Source organism: Oryx dammah, unplaced genomic scaffold (genome assembly GCF_014754425.2).
Source record: "Oryx dammah isolate SB20612 unplaced genomic scaffold, SCBI_Odam_1.1 HiC_scaffold_27, whole genome shotgun sequence".
NCBI lineage: Eukaryota > Metazoa > Chordata > Mammalia > Artiodactyla > Bovidae > Oryx > Oryx dammah.
This window is the reverse complement of record NW_024070211.1, coordinates 10,151,421-10,178,593: the sequence shown is the minus strand read 5'-3', so window position 1 is coordinate 10,178,593 and position 27,173 is coordinate 10,151,421. Positions and strand designations below refer to the sequence as shown.

The 27,173-nt window shown below is 52.1% G+C and overlaps 2 protein-coding genes across 4 annotated transcripts in view; one reads left to right on the top strand and one right to left on the bottom strand.

The window, feature by feature from the left end:
- WASF2 (WASP family member 2) overlaps positions 1-14,871 on the top strand; it is a 69,958-nt gene extending 55,087 nt beyond the window's left edge. For all 3 annotated transcript variants that reach the window (XM_040229793.1, XM_040229794.1, XM_040229795.1), the window contains 7 exons: positions 1,493-1,627; positions 2,152-2,305; positions 4,422-4,539; positions 5,568-5,692; positions 7,953-8,108; positions 9,868-10,385; positions 11,339-14,871. In XM_040229793.1, the coding sequence (XP_040085727.1) occupies positions 1,493-1,627; positions 2,152-2,305; positions 4,422-4,539; positions 5,568-5,692; positions 7,953-8,108; positions 9,868-10,385; positions 11,339-11,496 (1,364 nt within the window). In that variant the 3' untranslated portion in view covers positions 11,497-14,871. The remainder of the gene's footprint in view (positions 1-1,492; positions 1,628-2,151; positions 2,306-4,421; positions 4,540-5,567; positions 5,693-7,952; positions 8,109-9,867; positions 10,386-11,338) is intronic.
- A 7,346-nt stretch (positions 14,872-22,217) lies between these two features.
- On the bottom strand, positions 22,218-24,229 carry GPR3 (G protein-coupled receptor 3). Its single transcript, XM_040229822.1, has one exon. It carries the CDS (start codon positions 24,227-24,229, stop codon positions 23,237-23,239), a length of 993 nt encoding a protein of 330 aa, XP_040085756.1. The 3' UTR covers positions 22,218-23,236.
- Positions 24,230-27,173: the final 2,944 nt, after the last annotated feature.

The window sequence follows — 27,173 nt, the reverse complement described above, 5'->3', positions numbered from 1 at the left end:
TAGTTATTATAAAGTATTGGCTATATTCCCTGTGCGCTATCATATATCCTTATAGCTTATTTTATACCTAGTAGTTTGCACCTCTTAAACCCCTTGCCCATCTTGTCCCTTTCCTCTTCCCTCTCCCCCTAGTTTGTTCTCTGTATCTGTGAGTCAATACAGTATGGTTCTTATAGGAACTTAGCCGTTTTATGGACAGGGATCAGATAGGAATCTTCAGCCTGCACAGTGGAAATGCAGTTTGTTAGCCAGTTTGAGTCCTTTGAGCTCAGGAGCTTCCCGTGGTTGTTTAGATCACAGAACCATTCAGTATGCGAAGACTTGCTTCTTCCTTGATTAGAAACTCCTTATTGACTAAATCTACTAGCAACCCAGAATATGGTGTTGATTGGTCTTATGCTTACTCTTCAGGTTACACTGGGAAGGTGAGTGAGCTGCAGTTCACCCTCAAGGTGAAGTTTTGGCCTTTTGAACTAATTTTTCCCCCTCAGGTGTGGACTAAGCATAAATGTAGTTTAGAAGCTAAAAATCAGATCTACTTTAAATAATTCTCAAAGAAATGATCTGTTGGTTGGGCGCAGTCACTTATGCCTGCCTTCACCTTGCAAGTAACACACTCAGATGGTATATTTATTCGTATGCACCACTTTTCAGTTCCTAGCAAGAATGTGCTTTGTGGCTTGGAATGACAGTATGGAGGTAGTGTCAGATTGCTGTTACATTTCTTTGGCTGCAGATTCTCCTTGCATTCCAGGGTTGAAAGTACGGAGCTCTTTTTCTAAAAAACAAGACATTGTGGAATGAGACCACTGGTATGTTGTTTTTCAGGGAGAGCTTGAATGTTTCAGCTTTCCACTTGTTCCCTGAGATGTAGATTTGAAGGATTATAACCTAAAGCAAAGACTTTCAAAATTTTAGCTTATGAATCATAAAATCACCTTTTTACCCTTTAGAAGTTGTTAGTCTCTACTAAGAGTTGTTAGTGACGGTTCAAGGCCTCTCACAGATACTACATCTCATCATAGTTGTTCAACATATTTTAGGGGCTCCATTGAGGATGTAACTTCTTATTTTTTATGTTAATTGTAAGCACTTAACTAACTAATTCACAATTTATTTTTCAGAACCACTTTCAGAGGGTACTTTTACAGAACAGCAAACAGCTAAGGGCTATAGGCAAATATGTAGACATACTATCCACTCTTCTAGGATGTTTCTTTGTATTACACCTTTTGATTTTATTCAGCTTGCTTTGAGCTCATGACAGCTCAGTTTGCCAAGAAGACTTAGTTACAGAGCACTCTGCAGGCTTCCCAGGCTCTGGAGGGTGTATCTCTGTCTCCAAGAACAAGCTCTTCCTGTAGCCTGAACCATCTTAGAGAGGCAAGGTCCCTGTGTGTTTGGGAGTGGGGAGTACAGTCTTTAGTAGCCAGTTTTTCTGACCATTTTTGTCACTTTTATGCACTAGTGACTTGGTTCTTTGCTCTCTCAGGTAAATATGCCGAGGACATTTTTGGAGAGCTCTTTACTCAGGCAAATACTTTTGCCTCTCGGGTAAGCTCCCTTGCTGAGAGGGTCGACCGCCTACAAGTTAAAGTCACTCAGCTGGATCCCAAGGAAGAAGAAGGTAAGGAAGCTGAGCTCAGCATTTGCAGGCTCTGCTGAGCAGTTGCTTAGATTTTTTTCCCCTGATTTATAAAAAAGTGAGGGGGGAAATCACAGAGACCTCTGGAGTTCTGTGAAATGACACAGACCTGGGTGATGTGAAGAAACCTTTTATTTCTACCACACCTCCACACCCTCCCTTTCTCCCATTTCCCCAATTCCTTCTTTCTCAAATTCTCCTTCCCCCCAGTCTTGTTTTGCTACCATAAAAGTACTTGGAAGATTCAGTCCTCCTGAGGAGGGGCCTGCTAGATCTGGCCACATAGTAAACCTTTGTGTTGCCTCATTTTGTTCAGTCATGAAATGGCTGGGGCTGCTGACAGCCTTGTGGGGCTTCCCCAGAGGGGGAGAAGAAAAAAAAAAAAACCTGGCTGCAGACAGCCGCAGCCAAGAAACGCAGCAGCTGAGGCCTCTCCGGCTGGCGTGACTCAGTGTTTGCTCAGATAGCCTGTCGTCCATTTTCTAATGCCTTCCATCTTCTTTCAGTATCACTACAGGGAATCAACACCCGAAAGGCCTTCAGAAGCTCTACTGTTCAAGACCAGAAGCTCTTTGACAGAAACTCTCTCCCCATACCTGTTTTGGAAACATACAATACCTGTGATACTCCTCCACCTCTCAACAATCTTACCCCTTACAGGTAACCTGGCTAGCTTCTCCCCTCTTCAGCCTGTGGCTAACAGCACTAGATTGTCATTTTAAAGATGTTGTGTACATCAGAGGATTGTATCAAAAAGCATACTACCTACCCCAGAGTTGCTTGTGGTGGAAGAAGCTAACATTTGCCATATAAACAGGTGTCACTTATTATTATTTGGTTTCTGAAACTCATATATAATATGAGTGAATATAATATATAATATTGAAAGTTTGCTATAGCATTTATGCTGCAGAGTTTAATTTGGTATAAGCCAAGACCATCTTGGACTCCATCCAAGGAATTTAGTTATTATAGAACCAAAAGGACTTTGTTACAAGGCAGTCCTATAGCTGCATCCCAGGGGCAACATTTTAGCAAGGCTCCCACTTACTCTGAAAAGGCTAGATTACCAGATGTTTGGGCGTGTTAGTGGGGCCAGCCTTGTGGACTGGCTTCTCTGGGCCCTGAGGGTCCTTCCAGAGCCTAAGGAATAATTGGCATTCTTCCAAATTAGTGTCTTTCACTTTGTTTTGAACATCCTTTCAACATTCCCCTGTGAAAGGACCTACAGTACTATGGCTGGACTTGAAAAAGGTAGCCTTATAGACAGCTTAAAGCCCCTCCCCTCTAGTGGTCTGGTCTGGTAGTGTTACTGTGTAAAAAACTTCCAAGCAGGGACAGAAAGTGAATATTTATCTTGCTCGCATCCATAAATATCTTTGGAACAGGTAAAAGTAATTACAGATAGCTGGAGGCAGATGTCTTCTGTGAGACATGGGTGTACTGCAAAGTAGAAAGTGTGTGTGTGTGAAATTCAAGGACACCCACTTGATCCAGAGAGCCAGAATAGGAACATGGCCACTTCTCACACAGATGCAGAGAAAGTGCGTGGTACCTATCCTTTGTTATTACCGTGTGAAATTATGTCTACCCCTTGGCTCTCAAAGGGGCCAGCTAACATAGCAGGGCAGAGCTCTGACTCTGCAGCCTCCATCATTGAGTCTGGTTGGATCTGGGCAGAGGGTTTGTAGGAGAGGAAGGGATTATACACTTGATAATATCGAACGGAGTATGGTAAGACAAGTTTATTTTTCAGCTAATGTAGGGTATTTTCCTTTTTAACATTCTCTTCTCAGTTTTCTGGATTTAGCCTAACAGAAATGAGTGATGTGGCTAACTCAGAACCAGATTTAATATAAAAATCATTAGTGCTTGATTGGAACTGGTTTCTGTGTATTGTGATAGGATTAGAGGTCAGAAAAGAATTACCTTTCCAATTCTTTTTAGTTCAGAATAGTGTTAAAATAACTATCCATCCCTAAATGCATGCTTTCTGAAAAAGGGAAGAGACTTAGCCATGCCAAAGTTCAGGATTCCAGCCAGAGTCGTTGAATCTGGCAGATGACCCTTATAGTGACTCTCATCAGCTCACCCTGTTCTTCTGTCACAGCTACTAAGAGATGGCAATTAAATCTTGTGGTCATAGAACAGCTGGCTGTCTTTTCTCACTGGGGCCCCCTTGTGGTTTCGGGGATGGGGGCGGATGCTGAGCTGTCCTAGTAGGTGAAGTGCTGTGGTTGCCTATATTTACAGAGGAATGACAGCTACACACATGATACATGTTCATGTGTGCATATGCGCATGTCTGTACACATGTGAAGCTGTGCATGTGTACACAGGTTTTGGGTGGGTGGAAGGCCGTTAATGCTTGCTGAAGAGTCCTGGGCAGTTGATGGTGGTAGGGGAGTCAGTGGCAGGAATCCCATCTGATGTGCCAAGATATCAGAGTGTCCTCGAGGAGATGTCTGCGGCCCTGGAGATCATTAGACATAAGCGGGATCCCTGCTGCTATAAACCATTCTTGCCCTAACCATGCAGATTCCTCCCCCAGGAATTGAAAGTAAGGCTAAGGTTCTTAAAAAGCTAGATAAGTAAGAGGTGCCATGCCATTCAGGGGTTTTGGAACGCTGGTATAGAGGAGGAAATACGCAGTCAATTTGAATGACTTCTTGATTCCTCAGTGTAAAAACTGCTAACTGGTAGGTGTTTGGAATATTGGATTTGGTTGGGAGCTCATTTGTCTACTGACAGCTACTTGTCTTCATTTCTATCCCAGGGATGATGGGAAAGAGGCACTCAAATTCTACACAGACCCTTCGTACTTCTTTGATCTTTGGAAGGAGAAGATGCTTCAGGACACCAAGGATATCATGAAAGAGAAGAGGAAGCATAGGGTGAGGGGAAAGGGGCTTCTGTTCTACACATCAGTAGGCACGATTGTGGAGGGGGGATAAAAAGGAAGCCAGTCTTATGTGAAGTAATCATTCTGAGTGGCTGCTTGCTTGGATGCCAGGTGAAACTCTTAAAAAAATGTGTCCACTCCAAGCACAACCAAGATGAAAGTATAAATCACACCAAAAATGTGTTTGTTCCCCCCAGTACTATTAACAATTGAGTATATTCAGGCTGAGTTTTAGAAATTGACTTTTCTATTCACCATTTATTTCTCTTGCAATTTGCACCTGACTCTGCTGGACACTCGAGCTAGGCCAGTCCTTTCCGCGCCAGCTTTGCAGCTCATTGCTCAGAGATCAGCACAAGGCTCTGCAGTGTTTAATTTGCAGCCGGGGCGGTTTAACACCTTGACTACTGGTTGGGCGAGGCAGGGGTGGGGGGCATAGGCCTAGTTTTGGTAGGGGTGCTCCCCTCACCTTAGACTCCCAGTGATGTGTGTAAGCATTTGACCTAGCAGTTGCAACCTCACAATCCCATTAGCATGGCTGCTGGGAGGCCTAAGAGAGCACCAGGGGCTAGTGCAGCTGCACAAGCTGAAGAATCCGTCAGTTGTTTGGGTTTGTTTTTTAACTGTTTCCTTATATCTGTCCCAGATATCTATGGCTGTCATTATTTCTCTTCTCTCTTGACTGACCTTTGTGGCATAACGAATAATAAATAGCTATTTATTAACTTCCTAATAGTTAGAGTTGCTCAAAAACATGAATGAATTACCCAGAAAGATGGTAGATTTCCATTGCTACAGGTATTTGGGTATAGGATTGAAGAAATGTGTTTGAGCCCAGGAGGTGGTTTGGATTAGATGACCTCTAGGTCACTCTAAACCCAGCAATTTTGTAAGTTCTGTGGTTACTGTATGTTGTCTAGGCAGATTATTTCTAGGGTGTATATCCATGAAGGTGGGTGGAATTTTAATGAAGAACTTTGGGAAATGTTTATTAAGCTTTTCTGTTTCTTTTCATTATAGAAAGAAAAGAAAGATAATCCAAATCGAGGAAATGTAAACCCACGTAAAATCAAGACACGTAAGGAAGAGTGGGAGAAAATGAAGATGGGTCAAGAATTTGTGGAATCCAAAGAAAAGCCTTCTCGGTAGGTGCTGCTTTTGTCCTCTTGGTAGCATTCTTTGAAGGGTCTGGGCAACTGGGGGCAGCAGTCTGACAGCTCTGATGTGACACCTTTCATACCCCCGAAGTCTGGCTTGTGTGGCTTAAATCAATACCACTGCTAATCAGTTACTTTAAAGTACCTCCATCTGGTGATTAAAATTTGCTAAAAACAAGGAAAAAAATCTAGAGGTTGAGCAGTTTAAATAAGGTGACCAGAGTGGTCTGGAAAATAAAGCCCATGGCTTCTGGTGCCCTTACAATGTCTGAGGGCCTCAAGGGGAAGACTAGAAAGGGAAGAAAAGTGGTCTTAGGAGTCCTTTGCCTTCAGAGCATTGATTCGAAGGTCATGACTAAGAACTAGGGACATTTCATGGGAGTAGGGAAGGCCAGGCAGAGAATTTGTGCACATCACCAAAGCAACTTTTCAGTCAGCCTTTGTCAGTCTCAGGAGAGAGGCTGGCCAAGGGACTGAAAGCGGACCTCAGAGACAGTGTGGGAAAGGCCGTGCAGCCAGTGTGAGGCTGTATATCTCTGTGGAGAAATAGTAGATGTCAGTCTGACCCCGTTTCCCAATACCAAATCACACTAGAGGTTTAAAAGGGGGGGGAAATGGTTTTAAAGCTTGATTTGATGCTTATCCTGGTGTCCGACCTGTGTGACATTCAAAGCCAAGTCGCTGAGATTGCCTGGCATAAATGTCGCCCTGGTTTTTCCCCTAAATACCTTGCATCCTGGCTGTCGGAGAACCATGCCAGCCCATGCCGGGTGTCTAGGAATGATAAAAGGAAAGAGTTGAATTGTTCTTGCTTTTAGGAATAATTCTACCATGAAATTCTTGACTTTTAGAAATCTTGACACTTCTGACACTTGTTCTTCCTAGATTAAGAGATTTGTTTTAAAGAGTGATGAAGTTGGTGAGAGGATTCTACAGGGGAATCAGCCCTGAGGGTACCTCCATTACCTTCACCTCTCAATAAAAAGGGGCCATTTTGTTCCATGATCTCATCCTTTTCAGACAGGCCCTTGTCATAGGAAGGCTCAGTGACTCTTAAGACCAGCAGCTTGTGTGTTCAGAATGCCAACCAGCTATTACGTGTGTGTGTGTGTGTATGGTGATTCTGTTGTCCGAGAGGTTTGGGATCAGGCTGCAAGGCTGTTCTACATGGTGAACCTGTAAAGAGATGTTCCAGGTCTACAGGGCTGCAGGCCTTGGGGATTTTCTACGTCAGAGCATCATTTAGTTAGTTTTCCTCCAACTCTGTTCTCCCTGGGGTCTACTTTAGATGAGTTCCTTATAGCCCAGCAGTGGTGGAAAGAAGGGCAAGGTGGAGCGGGACAGGCCACACTTTGTTAGCTGCTGCCTGGTGTGTTCCTGCTTGTGTGGAAGTTTGTTGCTGTTCACCCAGAGTGAATTCGCCCATGGCCCAGTGCTATGAGGGACAGGTGTTCATGAGGCCAGCCCTAGGACCCCACTTGAATCAGCAGCTTGGTTTGTGAGATAAGAAACCACATCCAACTACCACATAGCAACTTGCATTTATCCTGAGCTTGGTTTTGCAGTCAGATGCCTCCTTGGCCTTTGAGTACTCCAGAGGCTTGCCGACCTCAAAACCAGGCTGAGTGCCAGTCACGTGTTTGCAGCTCACTAGCCTTGGGGCCTGGCTTTGCCCTTTGCCGCAAGACAGACTTTGGGATTTGGGTCTGGGCTGCTCCTAACATTTGAGAAAGAATTTTAAAGAACTGCTGGGTGTGACAAAGCCAGCACGAGGAAAGGAACAGCATGATTTTGATAAGCTGGGTTGAGTCCCATTTTTACAGACAATCCAACAGAAATATCTGGGAGAGGGGAGGGGTAGATTGGGAGATTGAGACTGACATATACACACTACTATGTATAAAATAGATAACCAGTAAGGACCTACTGTATAACGCAGGGAGCTCTACTCAGTACTCCATAATGACCTATATGGGAAAAGAATCTAAAAAAGACTGGATATATGTGTGTATGTGTGTGTGACTGATTCACTTTACTGTACACCTGAAATTAACACAACATTGTAAATCAACTATACTCCATTAAATTAAAAAAAATAAAATAAAATAATTACAGCTACAGCAACTTGGAGTAGAAATATCTGGGAGATATTTAGCAATCAAATGCATTTTTTATGAGCTCTTTTAGGAAAGCAAGAGAGTATCACTCAGGCTTTAAATAACAATTTTGGCCTTGGGTTCATTATCAGGTATCCACCCACCTTGGTGTACCAGAATGGCAGCATTGGCTCTGTTGAGAACGTGGATGCAGGCAACTACCCACCACCACCACAGACAGACTCCATTTCTCCACCTTCTCCTTCCTTCTGTGAGGACAACTTGCCTCCCCCACCAGCAGAATTCAGGTAAACAGTGGTATCTCTGCTATTTACTCTGGGTGGTTAAACACTCAAGAACAAAGTAAAAGTTCCAAATCCAGGCCAGGACCACTAAAGTAACTCCAGACAAGTGAGTCAGGATAATAGAAATAATTGATATTTATTGTCTGTAAGGTACCAGGCATTATACCAAACACTGTATATGTTACTTAAGCTCCACAAGAGTCCTCTTGAGATAGGCACCCATTTCACAGAAGAGTACACAGTGAACCACAGAGGTCAGTGAACTCACCTAAGACCACACTGCCAGTAAGAAGCAGACTCACAATTGGAAAGCAGGCCAGTTTGACTCCAGAGCCTTGTGTTCTTAACTACTGGCTACACCTGAACAGAGAGAAGTCACCAGCTTCTCTCTTGTTTTTTCACTTAGCGCTGACTCAGCATGAAATAAAGTGGTATAATCTGCTGCTGTCCATAAAATACTGAATATCCTTTCTCCCTAGTTGTCTAGGAGCCTAGTAAGTAGTTGCCTTTTTCTCCTGTTGCCTCTGCTCCATTTCACTGTGGCTAGAATCTCCAGGAAGAATGAAACAAAGGAGAAAGAGATGAGACTTAGGATCTGACCATTTTGATAATTGTCAGTGTCCCTGGCAGAGGTGTATACAGGAAGAGTTAGCATGTCATGGCTGGAAAGGGGAGGGATCTGAGGAGTGTTAGATTTCAGTGTTTCCTGAGGAAAAATAGTTACTTTTCTTTCTGATGCCTAACAAGTGAGAGCTTTGAAAGGTACACTTGTCTCCTTGGACACTGTTTAATCGGAGACTAGGTGTTGAGGCCCCTTCCGATGGAGACCTGTAGCCGCGCTGTCACCCCACCCCCCGCCCCATTCCTGGCGTCTGAAACCATTAATCCCAAACCTCCTCCTGCCTCCCAAATCACTTCCTGCTGGTTGCCGTGTCGGATACAGTGAGGCTCCAAGGTCTGTGGAAAATTCCAAGATGGATGCTTTCCTAAGGAGTAGCTATTAGTGTAGGACAGACACAAAGGTGGAAAAAGAGGCCCTTCAGCCTCACACGTGGTCTGAGACCTCGCCGCCACAGGCAAGCAGGCCTGACCCAGGAGAGGTGAGCCTTAATGCTCCCTCAACTTGGGTCAAGTCTGGCGGCACATTCGTTTTCCGTCTCTGCTGACCCTCAGGCCCTCGTTCTCTCTCAGGATTTTCTACAGGAGCACTGAAGGTGCTTTCACCTGAATCTGTACCCTGGTCAGGTTTGCCTAGCTTGGCTTGGGTTTCCTACCCTCACAAGATCTGGTGAATGTTAACAGCCTATGGAATGGAGCCTGGTGGGTGGTGGTGTTTGAATTTTTATTTCAGTTCGTTCTTACGTGGCTTATTAGTCCTGGCTCCAGGATTGAGCTGACCCTTCCTCTTAGAGGAGGACTCAGGAGGGCGCCTTCCCTTGCAGAGCTGAAGGGTTTGAGGGGGACCTAAGAGATGGTCTTGGCCAGCCTTACCTGTTAGAGAACTCCTAAGTCCACTTTTTTTCAGGCGGTATTTCTCAATTTCTGCTTCAACTCCTCTGCTGACGGGAAGCTCATTATCTTACAAAGCTGCCCATTTCAAGGCTGGGGATTTCTGACCATCCCCAGGTTGTTCTTTCTGTTTGAGCCAGAATGAAATTATACTGTCAACCAGAATGAACCTAGGGTAATCGATAAGCTTCACATAAAGGGGAGTGTTTACACCCTGAGAGTGATAGTGGGTCTTTTTTCTTTGTCCTTTCAGCTACCCGGCAGACAGTAACCAAAGAGGGGCTGGCATAGCTGGACTCAAAAGGTCCAGTGTGGTCAGCCCAAGCCACCCACCACCAGCTCCTCCTCTGGGCTCTGCACCAGGCCCCAAACCCGGGTTTGCTCCACCACCTGCCCCTCCGCCTCCACCTCCGATGATAAACACTCCACCCCCACCCCCGCCTGGAGGATTTGGGTCTCCAGCGACCCCGCCACCACCTTCACCCCCATCTTTCCCGCCTCACCCCGATTTTGCTGCCCCTCCACCTCCTCCCCCACCGCCGGCAGTTGACTACTCAACTCTGCCACCACCTCCCTTGTCCCAGCCAACAGGAGGCGCACCCCCGCCCCCGCCCCCGCCCCCTCCTCCAGGGCCCCCTCCGCCCCCTTTCAGTGGTGCAGATGGCCAGCTGGCTGCACCTCCTCCGCCACTTTCTGACACCACCAAGCCCAAGTCCTCCTTGCCTCCTGTGAGCGATGCCCGCAGCGACTTGCTTTCAGCCATCCGTCAAGGTAAACCCCCAGTGGTGGGTCCAGGATCATGGTGCTTTGTCTGGGCAGCTGGGATGACTGACTGGAGGGTGGACAGGGGCCCCTGTGCCCTTCCAGGGGAATGGTTTTTGCTGGGTGGAGAGAGATTAGGACTTCAGACCTCAGATCAGTCTGAAGAAAGGCTTCACTCCCAAAATGCAGAGGTTTGTATTTCTTTCCACCTTGGTTTAAAGTAAAGGCTTCTTAACCTAGGATCTTCGAACTGCTTGGAAATTTATGCTTTGTGTGTTCCTGCGTTCATTCTGTGCCCCAGAGAAAACCAAGAATCACTGTCTTGGAAGGTGCTTCCTCATCTGGACTGAGACACTCCCTGTCCTTCACTTTTTTGCCTTTCCTATCCTCCGCTCCTCTCCCCCACCTTCCCACCTCCTTCCTTCCTCCCTTTTCCCTCTTCTTGTCTCTTCTTCCCCTCACCCTGCCTTCCTCCCCTCCCTCATCATCGTCTTCCCATCGTGGAGCATTTATTCTCTGTCAGAGGCTGGTTCTGGTCCCAGGAGGCTAGAGTGGTTTCTTCTGTTTGATCCTCAGTGAACTGAAGGGTTGTCTAGAGGAGACAACCTCAGGCAGCTAAACTCCATGAAAATCGATGACTTTGGCAGACTGAGTGCTTGCTAGATGGGGTATGGCAGCCATTCCTCACTCAAAGTCTTGTGAGAAGTACCATCCTCACCAGCCTGAGAGTGTGGGAGCCTGCCATTCTTTCAGAAGACCCTCTTGTCACACTGGGACCACAGTGTCATAAAGCCTGTCTGACTTCTCATCGGCTTCCCCCTTTCTTGCTCTCCTCCAGCATCCTTCTTTTTAACTGTCCTTTTCAGTACCCACCTCCACCAGGGGCCACTCCCTCTTCCTCAGTCCTGGATGGATTCAGAGACTGACTTGCCTTCTTAACCCTTCTCTCTCTCTCCCACAAGGCTTTCAGCTGCGCAGGGTTGAGGAGCAGCGGGAACAGGAGAAGCGGGACGTTGTGGGCAACGACGTGGCCACCATCCTGTCGCGCCGCATTGCTGTGGAGTACAGTGACTCAGAAGACGACTCCTCTGAGTTTGATGAAGACGAGTGGTCGGATTAACTCTTCTGCCTGCCGCCTACTTCCTTTTTCTTTCTTTCCTACCTGCCTTCTTTGATACCTACCCCAACAGTCCCAAGGGGAAGAAAAGGGAGGAAAAAAAGAATTTCAAGGGGCCAGAGCTTTCCCTGAAGCAACCAAAGATATATCCCAAGTGCTTCCTCCAAATCACCATGTGTTTCCCGTCTCCCCAAGGTCAGGCCCCATGGGGCTGCTGAGGTTCTGTAGCTGGGATGTTCCCTGTTCCCTTCAAGTGACTGTTGCCGACTGAAGAGAAGGGAAGACTCCAAGCACACTCCTTTGATTGGGTTTAAATTGGAGTTGGTGCCTTCCCCCAGGAGCCATTTTCTGTAGTCTTCCAGAATCCTTGCCCTCAGCTGCTTTGCATAGTGCCAGCCATCTTCTGGTCTTGAAGCCTGCTGGCCCCTTTCCTGTGCACCGAGAGGGCGGAGCAGCCGCAGGCCTGGTGCCTCACCCCTCTGTCCTCATCTGCAGAGTGAGGCTGCCTTTTTCTAAGCCATCTCTGTGTCTAGATGCCCTTTATGCCAGGAGCCATCCAGCCCCTAAAGAAATGTCTCACCCCTCTCTGCTCAGAAACGGTGCCTTTCTGAAGGCAGGGGTGGCTGCCTCCCTCCCAGGCTTCCTTCCTGGACTGTGCTGTTCCCGTGTCCCTCAAACACCCCTCCCTTGCCACCAGGTGCCTCCAAGCACCACAGCCCGGTTCTAATCTCTAGGAGCCATGACCAAACTAGCCCTGACACCTAGGGATCTGAGCCTCTGCCGCGGTTAGGAGCCGAGCACAGACTCGGAGCTGCAGGACTGGAAGAAGACGGAAGTCTTTGGGTTGAATGACGCTGAAGCCTGGAGATGGGAAGTGACTTGGCTCACGGTCACACCATTGAATGGGGACAGAGCTCAAGCCCGGAGTTCCTGATTCTGAGTCCCCTGTGCTTTATGGGACCAAATCGTGGGCACCTGCTAGATTCTGGGCCCTGTGCTGCTCCAGACCTCCCCGCAGAGGGGAGTCCCAGCAAAAGGGCGCAGGGCCTGTGCCAGGCCTGTCAGTGCTGCTCAGACCCTCGTGGCCGCGCTTCTCGTCGTTTGCCCCCCCTTTCCTTTCACCAGCCCGGCACCTGGCCTTGAGAGCTGCCCTTTTGGGGGACCAGAGTAGTGAGAGGAGGAAGAGGGTAGGCAGCGTGACAGGTGCTGCTTTCAGTTCCTCTGCGTCTCCTCCCCCGTTTGTTTCCCCAGTTTAAGCATAGGTCCTGCCAGCTGTAGAAACTTCAGTCCCTCAGGCTGGCAGCGGCCGCAGATAGCTGCCTGGGGAGGTGGGGTGGGGAGGCCTGGCAGCCGTGAGGAGGGCTGAGAGGCAGGACGAGTCTGGGTCCTGTTTCCAGCTCCCCTCCTCACTGCACCATGATGTTCCCTCCCTCCCTCCTCCCTTTTTCCCCAAGCTAATACACAGGTGCTATTCTTGAGAAAAAAAGCTGGTCAGCTTTGGCCAGCAGTGAGGTTTCTTCTCTTCTGTTGTGTAGCCTCTTAGGCTGAAACCGGCTTTTCCAGGCTTCTCCAGCTCTCCAAGCCCTGAAACAAAGACAGACAGGCTCTGTCTCCCCCCAGCACAGCACATGGTTCTAGTAATTGCCAAAGCCCTCTTCAGCCCCTCCAGCTCGAGGAGAGCATGCAGTCATGGGGACGGAGCCGTTAAGAGGCCAGTGTGCCCTCCTGTCTCCCCAGATAGGGCGTCTTGGGCGCAGGGTGGGCACCAGGCTCCGGCGCTGAGAGAGCCAGACCGTGTGCACCCCTGCCGTGCCTCCCACAGTGCGCTCTGGAAGCTGAAGGTGCTTTCTTCAGAGCTCTAAAATGGCTGTTGAAGGTGCCCCCCAGCTGTCGCCCAGCAGTGACCAGGGCAGCAGGCAGAGGGCAGCGGTTCTCCCAAATAGTCCTGGGGCCTGGCTAGGCGAGGCCAGGGTTTGGGCCTAATGGCTTTGACTGAATCACCCCCACCCCCCTCCTTTCTGGAAAAGGGGGAGCCAGCACTGTGCTCATATCATCCTGCTCTGACCTTGAAGGGGGCGGTGTTGGCCTGGCTTCTGGAATGGACAGAGCCTGCCGAGGAAGAGGGCTGGGGGCAGGAGGAGGTGGGGAGGGGCACTGCCTGCGGAAGGTAGGATTAGATCATTAGCTCAGTGACCTCCTAGGGTTTCGATGTGCTGTGTTCTCATCCTACAGCTGGTTTGGTAATGATCTGCAAGTCCCGGAGAGCAACAGCACAGCTCTGCCTGACGCTCTCATTAAAATCTATGCAGCCAAGCTCGGCGCTTTGTAGCAGCCGGCCTTGCGAAGCTTCTTCAGCTCGGGGGGCTGGGGACCCAGTCAGCCGAGAGGCCCTCTGGGCTCTACTTATGCATATGTGCACCAAAAAAAAAAAAAAAAAGCTTCTTTAAACCCAGAGCCCTTTAAGATGATAAAGGACCCTGTGCAGGTAATTGTGTGTCTTTGGAATCCTGTAATTGTAGAATGCCGTTTAGTGATTATTTAAACTGGGCTGAGGCTGGTGAGGGTGTGGAGCAGTGGCCCCTAAGGACTCTGGGGGCTGAAGGCAAGGAGCTGCCTCCCTTCCCTGTTCGGCCCAGCCCAGGGGACCTGCCCCCATTCCTGTGGCCCAGAGGCCCAGCTTCCATTCGGCAGTGTCAGGAGTGACTTGGGGCTCTGCCTTGGTTGTGAGATGAGTACATTCCAAAGGAGCAGCCATGGGGAGGGGGCAAGCTCAGTGATCCCTTGGAGGCTCAGAGCAGCTGGCCTGAGCTCCAGCTCGCCTCCAACGGAAGCTCGCGCGCCCCTCAGAAACGACCCTGGCCAATGTCACCGCAGAGCCGAGGCGGTGTTGTCAGGGCTAATGTGAAATCTCTTCCCGTGGCGCCGATCCTCCGGCTCTGCAGTGCCAGCTCGGACAGATTGAGGTCTCTGTGGCTTTGGTGACCCTGCTTAAGCATTCCCACCGTGTCCCAGCTCTGCTCTCTGCCTGCCTCCCAGTGCAGCCCCCCCTCACCTGCTTGGGGAGGAGGGCAGTGCCCCAAGGCTAGGGGCTTTTGCTCAGGAGAGTTGTCAGGCTTCCTGGGCTCATCAGGCTTTGAGCTCTACCGGGGTCCAGCTGACCTGGGATACCAGGTGTTGCCCAGAGATGCACCTCATCCCGTGCCTCAGGAAGGGCTAGGGAGCAATTTTGTTATTGTATTAACTTTACTCAGTTAACTCATTTGAGAAACTAACCAGTTTTTACTTTCTGTCTAGAATGATGTATGTGTAGGAGAGTGAGCCATAACGCTCCCAAAGTGCCTTGTTTTCTCTGATATAAATATATTTATAAGGACCTGGTCCGGTGGATTATTCTTGGGTGTGTTTGCCACATGAAGATGTTAGGGACTGGGCTTATATGTCGTGGGGTACAGTCTGAAGATGGGGCCCCTTCCCCTGAAGATGGGACAGGAGCTGCAACTGAGATCTGAGCAGTGGGGCTGAGCCAGACCCCTGAAGTGACCCTTTCCTCTTTCCCCTGCTGCTCTCAGGTCCTCAGAAGAGAAGGACACTCAGGTTTTCAGTCCTGTGCCTCCAAGCCTGGGCTCACATGAGTCCAGCCGGGTCCATGTGTGTGGCATGTTAGCACCCAAAGTGACCTGAGGATTCTGTGTAATTGTTTTATGTATGCTTCCCGAATACATAAAAGCCAACATTTTAAATAATCTGATGAAAGTCTTTGTAACCACGCAGCCACCTCTGGGGGGGGGGGTGTATGTGTGTGTGCGCGCGCGTGTGAGCGCGCACTTGTATCTGTAATGGGAGAAGCAGTTCCAAGGGGGCGACATTGATAGCCACAGGTGGTGGCCAGAGCTCCAGAGGGAGGTCGGTGTGGGTGGGCTCGGAGGCCCAGGGCCTCTGCCTCTGGCTGGTGCGCCCTGTGTGGGAGGTGGGGGTGTTGATTTAGGAGGAGACCCGTGGTGGGGGGAGGACGTGGAGGCCACCTCAGCTGGCTGGGAAGGGTGTGCTGGGGCAGGGGAGGGCGGGATGGGGGTGGCCCTCACATCAGGCAGGAGAATGCTGATGCTGCCTGCCAGCATCTGGCCGGCATCTTGTCTGCCTCTCAGACACAAGCAACTTACCTTAAATAGAATGACTTACAATGGAATCCGATAAAAGGGTTAGGCTGCTGCACGCCCCCTCTCCTGCCTGGGAAGGCGACAGGTCTGGGTTTCTCTTCTGACCCTAAAAAAATGACCTACCCAGGAAGCAACGGTTGTTCCGAGCGCAGCTGCTGTGAGTAGCTGTCCCGGGGGTAATTGATGAGCGGACTCCCTGTTCTGAGCCCAGCAGACAGACGGTGTGGGGCGGCCCCGGGAGAGGGGTGGGAGCTGGGTTGGTGACTCGGCTGGTCACGCCTGCTGTTGCGAGAGAGTCACCCACTGGCATCCCAGGAGAGGGGGCAGAAGTTTTGAATCGTCAGCAAGTGCTGCGCCAGCCACTCTGAGCTCATCGCTGAGGGTGGGGGTGCAGGGGAGGGGGCGCGGGAGCTGCTGGCCCCGGCGGAGCCCCTCACCCCACCCTCCTGCTCAGGCCTGTGTTTAGTCAGCACTTGGCTTCCCGAGGTCGGTGACTGACAGGCAGCCAGACGCCCGCCCTGGGAGAAGACAAAATGGTGGTGTCGGGAGCCGCCCTTGCTGGAGAATTGGAGGGAAGGAATGTGGTTCTGGGCAGCTGGGAGTCTGACTTAAATTCCAGCTCCTCCACTTGGGAGCTTCAGCTCTTTGGGCTAGTCGTGAAAAGAATGAGCATTCAACTACTACCTGCCCGAGACTGCCTATGCTTTATTCCACCAACCAAGGGTCCCACTTGACGTTTGAGAAACAAGATTGGGAGAGGTTGAGTTGCCTAAGACCGCATAGCCGACCAAGAGCAGAGCCACAGTTCGCGCGGGGGTCTCGTGTTCTGCCCACCACGCAGCGTAAACCATTTTCAGAATCTTTCCATCGAGGATCATGGTCTTTGGTGTCAGAGGGGTGTGTTAAAGGTTTTCTGTTACGGACTGCCCTACCTACCCGCTGGTGCCTAGTTTTATAAATGATGGTTGATTTTGCTCTCGCTTTGCAATAAGTGAGCTGGACTGGGGGCCCTGCTATCCTAGACCTTTAGAGTTAGAAGTACCCTGTGCCCTCAACTGCCTGGAACAAAGTGTTCTCCCTGTGTATGGGCAGGGGCTTCCAACAGACACAGCTTCAGTATATGCACACACCTGTTCAGATGCTGGCATTTGTGCACACTCAGACATGGAGACACGTGCACACAGAATCCTATCTTTGTGCAAACAAGAGCACAGAGCAGCACACAGTTACAGGATCACAAGCGCAAGCAAACCACACACAGTCCTCAGGAGCCACCCCTCCTGTGCTGCCTCTGCCAGCTCCTCACTGCCCCCTCCTGGCCGCCTGGTGGCCAGGGCAACCTGGCACCACTTCCGTAAGTGCTGCTCCAGGGTGGTTGTCAGCTAGCTCCCTCCTAGATCTGAAAGCTAGGAGATGTCTCACGTGCTCCCCAAAGCCAGTCTTAGCCCCAGGAGAAGTGTCTTGTGAGGGGTCTGAAGCTAGAGGACAAAAAAATAAGCCTTTCACACCCAAAAGAATCTCTCCCTGGTAGAATGCTCGGTACCATGGTGGCAGGCATTCTGCAGAGACACCCTCCCACTGCAGCAGGCAGCCATCCCCGCCCTTACCTGGGGGATTGTGCACACAGCTGCTCATGCCCTGCATATGTATTTAAAGAGATTTCCTGGCTGAGAAGTCAGGCCAGGTTTTCTAGCTCCCACCTTGCAGCTCCCTCTGGGCCTCAGCTCCCTCCCCGTTCAGTGAGGAGTCGCACAGGATTAGGTATTCTGCCCAACAAAGACCCCCCACCACAACTTGTGTCTCAGCTGTCTTGGGAACTAACCTCTCCCAGATGTGTGCCTGAGTAAAGCACATCCATAAAGATGAACCCATGGACTCCTCAGGCAATCCCGGAAGGACAGACAATACCAAGCTTTCTATTCCTAGTTTACAGTTGGAAAGGCAGACACAGAGAGGTACAGCAACTTGCCCAAAGTCACACAGCAAGTTGGCAGCAGGCATGAAAGTAGAAACCCTCTGCTTTCCAATGCCCCTGGCTGTCTGCAAGAAAGCAGAACTCGCTGTGGGCTCAGGCCCAGAGCCAAGGAGACAGGAACTAGAGAAGCAAAGCCAGAACCTCTGTCCTGTCTGGGAGCCCCGAGGCTGAGGAGAACCCAGAGGGAGTACTGGGCTTAGGTATTAGGCAAGTTCCACCACTCCCCGCCCCCAACACACATCCCTCTCCCTGTAGACCGCAGGAACTTCAAACTCCCTGTTCCTCCGCAAAGCTGGTGGCTGGCTGTGGGAGTTCTTATTCTGTGGCTATTTGGGGGTCCATCATGGTAGGCACACACATGCCTGGACTCTGGGTGTGCATGTACAGGTGTGGATGTATGTTCTTACATGCCTACAGGTATACCTAGGTGTACATTCATAGGCATGTATAGCAGGTAAATTTGTGTTTGCAAGCAGGTATACATGTGACACATTTGGGCATTTGGATGTACATATATCAGTGGTCTCTGTGTATCTGACAGGTGAATTTATCAACATGTAAGATTTTGATTAATGGGGTTTTTCCTGAGTGTGGGTGTGTGCAAATGTTCACATGCATTTGTGTGAAGTGGGCTGGAGCATGTCCACCCACATGACTAGCGTGCGTGCAAGTGCGTGCAGCGAAGGCTCAGGTGACTGGATGCATGTGCCCTCCCACGAGGGTACGATGCCAGTGCACCCCCAGTCCTGGTATAGGGGCACCCTGCCTGGCTCCAGCTCAGCACTGAGCTCATAGCATCCCCACCCTACCTCGCATTCTATTCCCCAGACCCAACCTGCTTGGCCAATTTGCAGCCTCTCGCTCCCAGCTCCTGAGAAGGCCTGCAGCAAAGTCAAGGGGCTGGTGGCCAATTAGTGAGGGGGTTAATCAGGGATCTGGGGACCCCCGGGGGGTGGGAAGCCAAGGGCAGACATTGGGGTTGGCAGGAGCCTGAGCTGCCTGTCATGAGGCTGGGGGGAGGGGAGGCTGAGCCAGCCGGATAGTGCTGGAAAGCAAGGGTCTGCCTGTGAATTCATGTTTGCTGAACACTGACAGTGAGGAACCTGTGTGACTGTGTGTACACTGTGTGCAAAAGACATGCATGTACACATATATGTACAGGTACAAGTCCTTGAATGTAGTCCTGTGTGCACATGTGTGTACATGACTGATGCCATCTGTATGCACACAGGCAGTTTTGTGTCTGTATATATGTGAGTGTGCCGTGGTGTGCAGATCGGTCTGGGTATGCAAGCATGCCGGGACCTGTGTGCACACATGTATATACAAGGCTGTCTGTGTGCGTACGTATTTGTGCAGCGGCATGTGCATACATTTAGGTGTGTGCTTCTGCATGAGAACGTGCACCTGAGGTTGACATGGTCTGTACATGTGATATATCTGTGTGCACAGGTGCTCATACCCATGTGCAGACACACTGATCATACGTGTGTGTCTGGATGTATGTGCATGTGTGGGTCTTCTCTCAACAGCCAGGAACCTGGACCCCCACGTGTGTGCCTGTGTGCACATGCCTGTGTGCATACATGTCTCCACATGTAGGGAGTTGTGGGGTGTGGGGTTGGCAGGTTTCAGGCTTCAGGAGAAAATCTGACAGACGAGACTTGCCGCAGCCCCCGGCCCCAGGAGCCTGTTTTCCAGCCTGCAGAAGCTGTGAGCCCGTGAACTCATCTTATATTAATAGCTGCTGTCTCCTCACTTATTGCAGGGAGAAGCAGTCATGGCCCTGGTGGGGGCTGCCCCCTCCACAGGACCTGGGAAGAAGGGGAGGAGAGAAGGGCCCCAGCCCCACCCTAAGGCCTACCCCTGCAGGAAGGCAGGGTTCTGGGCCCCAGCTTTTGCCTCCTCCAAGCCAGGGAGCCCCCACTGCCCAGCTCACCCTCCTGGGTCTCAGTCACTTGGGGGGATCAGGCATGGAGTTGGACAACTGGCTAAGGCAGAGAGGCTGGAAGGCTTGGCTACTCCCCACCCCGAAACACACAGACACACAGGCATACACACACACATGCATGCACACGTGATGAGCAGCCCCAGGCTGAGAAGTCTGAGCCTGAAAGAGACACAGACGGCTTCAGTTTGAGGGCAGACATGTCCCTTCTCTCAGGGACCTTCAGTTGAAGCTGGGACACAGCCTTCAGAGGCCCCCATTCTGATGAGGAAGGTAAAACTTCTCTGTAAATATTTACTAAGGAGAAGTGTAGCAAGGTGTATAAACTTTATCTTCCCAGACACAGGAGGGCTGAGCCAGGGAGGCTTCCTGGAGGAAACACAGATTTAGGGTACAGGGAGGACCTGAGATGTAGCTGCAGAATCCCAGGAGGAAGGAGAAGCCAGCGGGCCCCACCTTGCACACACACCCTAACCCGGGGACAGGCTCAGACACCCTCATGTGGGCCCAGGACTCAAGGCTGAGACTGAAGATGCAGGCTTCCAGAAATGTCTGAGCGCCACCTCACAGCTACACAGAGACAGAGGACTCAACGGCGTGAGGATCCACCACAAATGAGGCTGGCCCTGCTGGGCCCTGGAGCCAGAAACGAGGAGGGGGCCTAGAGCCAAGCCCACTGAGGATGGGATGGGCCCCTGGCCCTGCTCCTTTGAGACCTTGGTGGGTGCTCCTTGGGCGTGTGGCTGAGGCAGCCAGGAGGCCTGTTCCTACACTGCCCCTCCCAAAGGTCTAGGGGTGCCCTGGAGACCCCCAAAACTTTCCCTAGCCCAGGACAGGGCTCCCTGCCCTGGTTTCCTTGCTTGCTATTTCTGAGCTGCTCCTGAAACCAATTCCCTCACCCAGGAAAGAAACAGATTGGAAGTCACAAGGACCTGGTTCAACCCTCAGGTCAGCTCAGCTCTTAACTGTGTGACTTTAGGCAAATCAAATGTCACTTTCAGTGAGGATTTTGAGGGCATCCGTATCTTTGTTTTACTTTTAGGTCACTCCATATCGCTTGCAGTATCTTAGTTCTCTGACCAGGGATCCAACATGGGTCCCCAGTAGCAGTGGATAAGCTGAACTCTAACCACTGGACTGCCAGGGAGGTCCCAAGAGGCACCCTCGTTTAAAGCTTACATCCGCTCCCTGTGCCCTGTCTCAGGATATATCACTCTGACATTATCATTTTAGTTCCTGTCTTTATTACTGTGTCCTCCAGCTAGAATTTGCACCACCCACAAGAACAGCAATGAATAAATGAAACTTCATTACTCTCAGAGCCTCAACTTTCTCTTCCGTAAAAAACAGGGAAAGCAATAGTACCCCCACACACACCAAAGGGGCCATGGTGATGTGTGAGATGTTTGGCATGGGTCCTGACTGGGGACCTTTTTCCCAGGGACCTTCCAGAAAGGTGGGGAGATGAGGTAAGCCTCAGCCTGACCTGGTGGAGCCTCCCCACTTTGGGCCTGGATTGGCACTGTGTGTAGCTCAGCCCAGGCCCGCCCTCTGCTAGCTGTGACCCAGCCCTGTTGGTATGCCCACTCCCCTTGGATTCCTGTGGCTACTACTGGGGAGGAGTCTTGAACATCAGGCAAAAGCTCTCTGGCCAGGGAAACAGTCTCCCCCCTCTGTGCAACAGGGGTGCTCTGAGGGCCCCACCTCCAGGCTTTGCCCATCTGGATAGATGTGGGTTTGGGGTAGTCAGAGCTCCCTCTTCAGCCACACCCCAAACGTACTCCTGCCTGTACCTGGTGAACAAGTTCTTTTTGGTTCCAAAACTGAAATTCAGAGTCCTGCCCAATTTTGTCCTCAAATGCACGCAAGGGTACACACACTTACCTTCACTCACCTTTGCATAGAAAAAAGTCCTTCCAGCTCCTGAGTGAACAGACCCCATCCAGCCACCTCCCAAAATGGGGCCACTGGCTCCGAAAATTAACCCCAACACAAGGCAGGGTCCAGAATGTCCTAAGCCTTTGGTTGGGAAGGCAGGAGATGAGGGGGCATCGGCCAGGGGACAGTGCACAGGGCCTGGAAACAAATGTGCCTCTTTTGAACCCTGGCTCTGCCATTTCCTAGCTGTATGACCTTGAGCTGACCACTGAATCTCCCTTGGCCCGCTTCCTGGTCTCTAACATGAAGAAGTTCTTACCCGTGCCAGGGGATGCTTGTTAGGCATACGTGAGCTGACGGATGCAGAACGCTTAGTGCAGTGCCCAGCGTGCAGAAAACACCTGTGAGTGGAAGAGGCTGCTGTTGTTCGGGACACCTACATGGCTTGAGCACATTCTTCATGCCCAAACCCCAAGCTAAAGCTAATGTAGGCAAGATGTGAGCAACCGAAACCCATGGGGGCCTAGCACCAGGAGTTCTAGTCCCGGTGGAGGTGGGGTTCTTGTTTGGGGATGCCTGGGTCTGAAAAGAGGAACCCATCAGATTGGCATCCTGGGGTGGGAGGTGTCACCTGCCAGCCTTACTCCACCTGAGTCTCCAGTTTCTTGGATCCCCCCATAGGTCCCCAGGCCTGGCCTAATCCTCCCGTTCCAGGCTGTCACTCATCACACCCCACACCACTCCTTCCACGCACAGACAAATCTTATTTATCACAAAATCATTTTTTTATTGAGGGTTGGGTCAGGAACAGGAATAGGGATTGCACTGGGGACCCTACCCCCAGATGGCAGAGGGCTCAGGTGTTGGCTCGCACCCTGCCTCCTGTAGGGAACCGCAGGGTGAGACCTGACCCCAGGCTCTGGCTATGGTGCTGGACACCAGGCTGGAGTGGAGCTGGGGTTGCTTGGCCTGGTTCCGAAGGCCGACCCGGCTGCAGTTCCCCAAAAACGGCCACCAGAGGGCAGTCGGCCCCCAGAGCAGAGGAATTCTCGGTTTCTCAGGTGATGGCTTCTTAAAAAAATAAAAAACCAGAGGCTGGTGTGTTCCCCCTGCAAACCCGAGGGGGCGGGCCTGGGGAGAAGGCTCTGGTTTCTATGATCTCTTCGATAAAAAGTAAGCAAAAATAATAACAAAATACGTAGTTTCTCTCTCTCCCTTTTCCCCCTCTAGGAACTGAGGTCAGAAATGAGGGTGTTGGGGACTGGGAGTACCCTGGTATGGCCTGGATTTCAAGGTGTGGGTCTCTTTATTTCCCCTTAACACCCATAAATAAATTCATAAATAAATAATAAATAGATATTCTCTTTGTATGTGCACATATATACAGATAAACCTTTCTCTTATCTAGGCAACGGAGTAACTAACCTCTCTGACTCTTTAGCTCAGAAACAGGAAAGTAAAGTGACATGGTCAAGGTCAAGGGAGGGGGAAGGTCAGGGACTTGGAATGGCACTGTGAAACACCCAGCAGCCTACTGGAACTCCAAGCCCATCTGGGCTGTGGGACATTTCTGAGTTGGAACCCTGACCACCGGAACATTCTAGAACCATGGAGCCAGCTGGGCCCTGCAGGGATCTGAACAGAATCCTGTGAAACACCCAAAGTCCTAGAACTCCAGAACCAGCTGGGTCTTGGGGTGTGGAGCTGGGGGTTGGAACAAAGCCCTGGAGGACCTAACATTCTGGATTCTGAAGTGATCAGGGCTGGAGGGTCACCAGGATGAGACTAGACATCACTGGGTGAGCGGGATCGGAAGAGCGTCTTGGAAGAGGAACAGCAGCAGCAGACAGCCCACAGCACCTTCTGCACGTCCTGGTTGCGGAAGGCGTAGATGATGGGGTTGATCATGGAGTTGTAGGTGGCAGGGAGCAGGGTGAGATAGGTGTAGAGGGGTGGGGACTGGGCATCGCCCAACAGGCAGTAGACGGTGAAGGGCAGCCAGCAGGCGGCAAAGGCGCCAAGCACCACGGCCAGGGTGGCAATGCCCTTTCGGGTGGCCACGTAGTGGGAGGCAGGCAGCAGGTGCCGCTGGAGGGCAATCTGCTGGGCATGGCGGCAGACGATGCGACAGATCTGGGCATACAGCTGCAGCATGATGCCAAACACCATGAAGAAGGCAACGGCCAGGACCACCAGATGGTTCTTGGAGAGCGGATAGACCACGCCGCATGTGGCCCGGGCATCCAGGCAGTTCCAGGCCAGCACAGGCAGCAGCCCCAGGCCCAGCGCGCCCCCCCACACTAGGGCCAGCATCACATAGGTCCGCGTCACTGTTGTCTCTGAGTAGTAGGTGAGCGCATTGTACAGAGAAAGGTAGCGATCAACGGTGATGGCCAGTAGGCTGCCGATGCTGGCAGTAAAGGCCGTGGCCAGCACGCCAACCAGCACCAGGCTCATCACTGCTGAGCCAATGCAGAAGACAGCAGCGAAGTGCATGACCAGGCCCAGGCCCGCCAGCAGGTCTGCCACAGCCAGGCTGCCCACTAGCAGGAACATGGGGGCACGGAAGGCGGGAGTGCCCACGATGATGGCCACCACCAGCGCGTTCTCACAGGACACCAGTGTGCCCGAGATGCACAGTACTACGTCCCAGGCCGAGGGGGTGGGCAGCGGTGCGGCAGGGCCTGTGGGCCCCTCTGTGGACCCCATGCTGCTCATGTTCACGTTTCCGGGGCCAGCAGAGAGCCAGGCCAGGGGGCTGCCTGCACCCCACACCATGGTACCTGTAGAAGAAATGCCCTGTGAGAAGCTGGCAGGGCTGGGTGCTGGGTGGAGGGGTCTGGAAGCAGTGGGGGGGGGGGTCTCTCCTCAGGATACCTGGCTGGGTCCCAGGTTGCCCACCCCCTCCCACGCCCTGAAGCTCCTTCCAGGATACCCTTGTCTTCACCTATGCCCCTAGGCCAGCAGGGGTCTGGGGATCCCTGTGGTGGGTCGCTCCCCTCTCCCTTCTAACTCACTCAGTCCTGCAGGTCTCTCTGCCACGTGTGTGACCGAGGAGGACAAGATGAAGGACTACCATAAGTGGATGGAGGCCCATAGGATCCCAGAGAAGCCGGGAAAGGCCCAGGACCGGGGGAGGGGACTCTCAAGACTGACGGCAGCTCTGCTCCCTCCCCACCGGGCAGGATGACGCTCAGTTTCTGAGGCTCACCAGACCCCTCACGATTCTCAGTATGGCCAGCCCCAGACTCCGCCCCCAGAGAATGCTCTTGAAGCTCCCGCCAGCCCCCACCCTGTACTCCTGGGGTAACAACATCTGGGACCTCAGCCCCCCAACACACACTCGCCTAGACTTCTGCCCCCAGCCGGACCCTTCTTTCTGCCTGAACCTCTGGGTCTTTGGGACAGACACCCCCTGCTGGAAGCCAGGATCCTGGAGTCAGATCCCTCCCTCTGCTTGGACACCTGGATCTTGGGCCTGACTCCGCCTCCTGTCCGGACGTCTGGATTTCTAAGTCGGACACCTCCTCCTGCTCGGACGCCTGGTTCCTGGCCCAGACGCTTCCTGCTGGCCCAAACTCAGATGACCATCAGTCCCTTCAGGGCCTCGGGTCCTTGCAGGAGTGCTCACCCCACGCCAGGCTACCTAGCTGACAGCTCTTATCACCCAGACCCTGGGTCCCGTCCTGTTAGCCCAGACTCAGAGTTCCTGGTCTCAACCTCCGACCCCAATCAACCGCTGGGAGCTTGACCGCTTGCCCAGCGTCCAGCATCCTGCGTGCCCTCTTGGATGCCTGGTACTCAAGGTGGGGCCCGCTACTCACCTCTCGGGACGGGGCGCGGCCGGGCCGCGGGGAGGCTGCGCTCGGGTCCGGGCTGCGCAGGGTGTGTGAGGACCCCGAGAAGCCCCCGCGGCCGCGGGAGAAGCGGCGTGAGTCACCCCTCCCTGCCCCGCCCCCGACCACCGCTTTGGTGACGTCAGTGGCCCGGCTGGCCAATGGGTGCGTCGCGCAGGGGCGCAGCGCGCGCCGCTCGGCATAGTAATAAGGCCTCGTGCCGCCCGCTCCCCCATTCATAAAAAGCGACCGTGGCTGCGGCTCCGCCCCCTTCTGAGTCGGCCCGCGCTGTCCTTGACGCTGCGCCCTCTAAGGGCCGGGGGTTTCGGGGTCGCTGGTGCGAGAGCCCTTGCAGTCTCAGGGAGGTGGCGGGGGGGGGGGGGGGGGCATGTGTTAGAGGGAGAGGAAGAAAGGGGCCCCGGAGAGTTTGTGGAGGTGATGGGACCCTCGGGTGGCAGAGACAGGCTGACGGAATTCAGGTGACGGAGCCCGAGTGATGGGGGCTGAATGAGCGTCCCCGGTGAGGATGACAGGGGTTGCCAAGACGATGGAGCCCTGAGGTGATGGTGACAGGAGCACGAGGGAGCAGGGAGGTGGGTGGAAGTGACGGTATGAGCGTGGTGACAGGATCTTGGGGGGATGGTGGCAGTGCGACGCTGAGGTGGAGAAGGAAGCCCCCAGGGCAACCATAGCAGTGTCAGGGTGACTCTGGGCCATGATGGGGTTCAGGGGTGAGGCGGTAGGAAAGGGAAGGTGGAGGGGCTGGTGATTGTTCTTCAGGTCACCGTGACCCTGTCACAAGTGACCAGGCTGTGATAAGGGTCATAGGGTCCTGGAATGAAGATACCAGGTGACTGTGGGCCCCCAGATGAGTGGGACAGGGTGGAGGGTCTGGACTGACGGTAACCGGGCCAGCCCTCGTGATGCCGGGGCTGGCAGAAGGAGCTGGGCGACGTCAATCATGTCAGCCCAATAGCGCCCTCACTGCACAGGGAGGGGTGGGCCTGGCAAGATTTCAAAACTTGAATTATTTATTCAAGGATCTGGAAAGCCAACGGGGTGGTGGTGGGGGTGGGGGGTCACTTCCCCGAAGCAGCAGGATTCGGGAAGAACTTGGAAGCAGAAAGCCATCAGCTCAGTCCCCAGGGTGGGCCCCTCTCAGCCTCCCATCTTAGGCACCCTGGCAGGGCAGGGCACAGAGAAGGAACTCCCCCTTCCCCACCTCTTCCTGTTCCCAGGGAACCTCTCCCAGCTGACTTCTCCAGATGCCACAGATATGGCCATTTCTGGGAAAGGGGAAATAGCTGCCTCCTCCACCCTCCAACTCGAGCTCTGATCCTCATTGGAATCAACCAGGCCTGTGGGAAGGGGCTGGGGGAGGAAAGGGAAGGTGGAGGGGCTGGTGATTGTTCTTCAGGGACCAGGTGAGGGCCCAGATCCCAGGCCCCACCATTTATCCTCCCAGCACAAAACCACTGCAGTGTCCACAGTCAGTGTGGGGCAGGGAGAAGGAGGGGGCCGGCCAGTGGCAGGGTACATGGGGAGGTCAGGGCTGGGGAAGATAGTGTACTTCAGGTTGCACATGGTGAGTTTGGGGTGGTTAGCAGGTGGTGTGGTCAGCAGTTAGTTTGGGTGAATATGTTAGGCTCTTTGGGCCTGTTTTCTCTAGAGACAGGGACTTCCCAATTGGTCCAGTGGCTAAGACGCCACATACCCAATGCAGAGGGTTGGGGTTTGATCCCAGGTCAGGGGAACTAGATCCCACGTGCCTCAACTAAAGAGTTTGCATGCCGCAACTAACAAGATCCCACGTGATGCAACTAAGACCCAGCACAGCCAAATAAATAAATAAAAGTTAAGAAAAAGAGAGACCATGTTAGTATCTT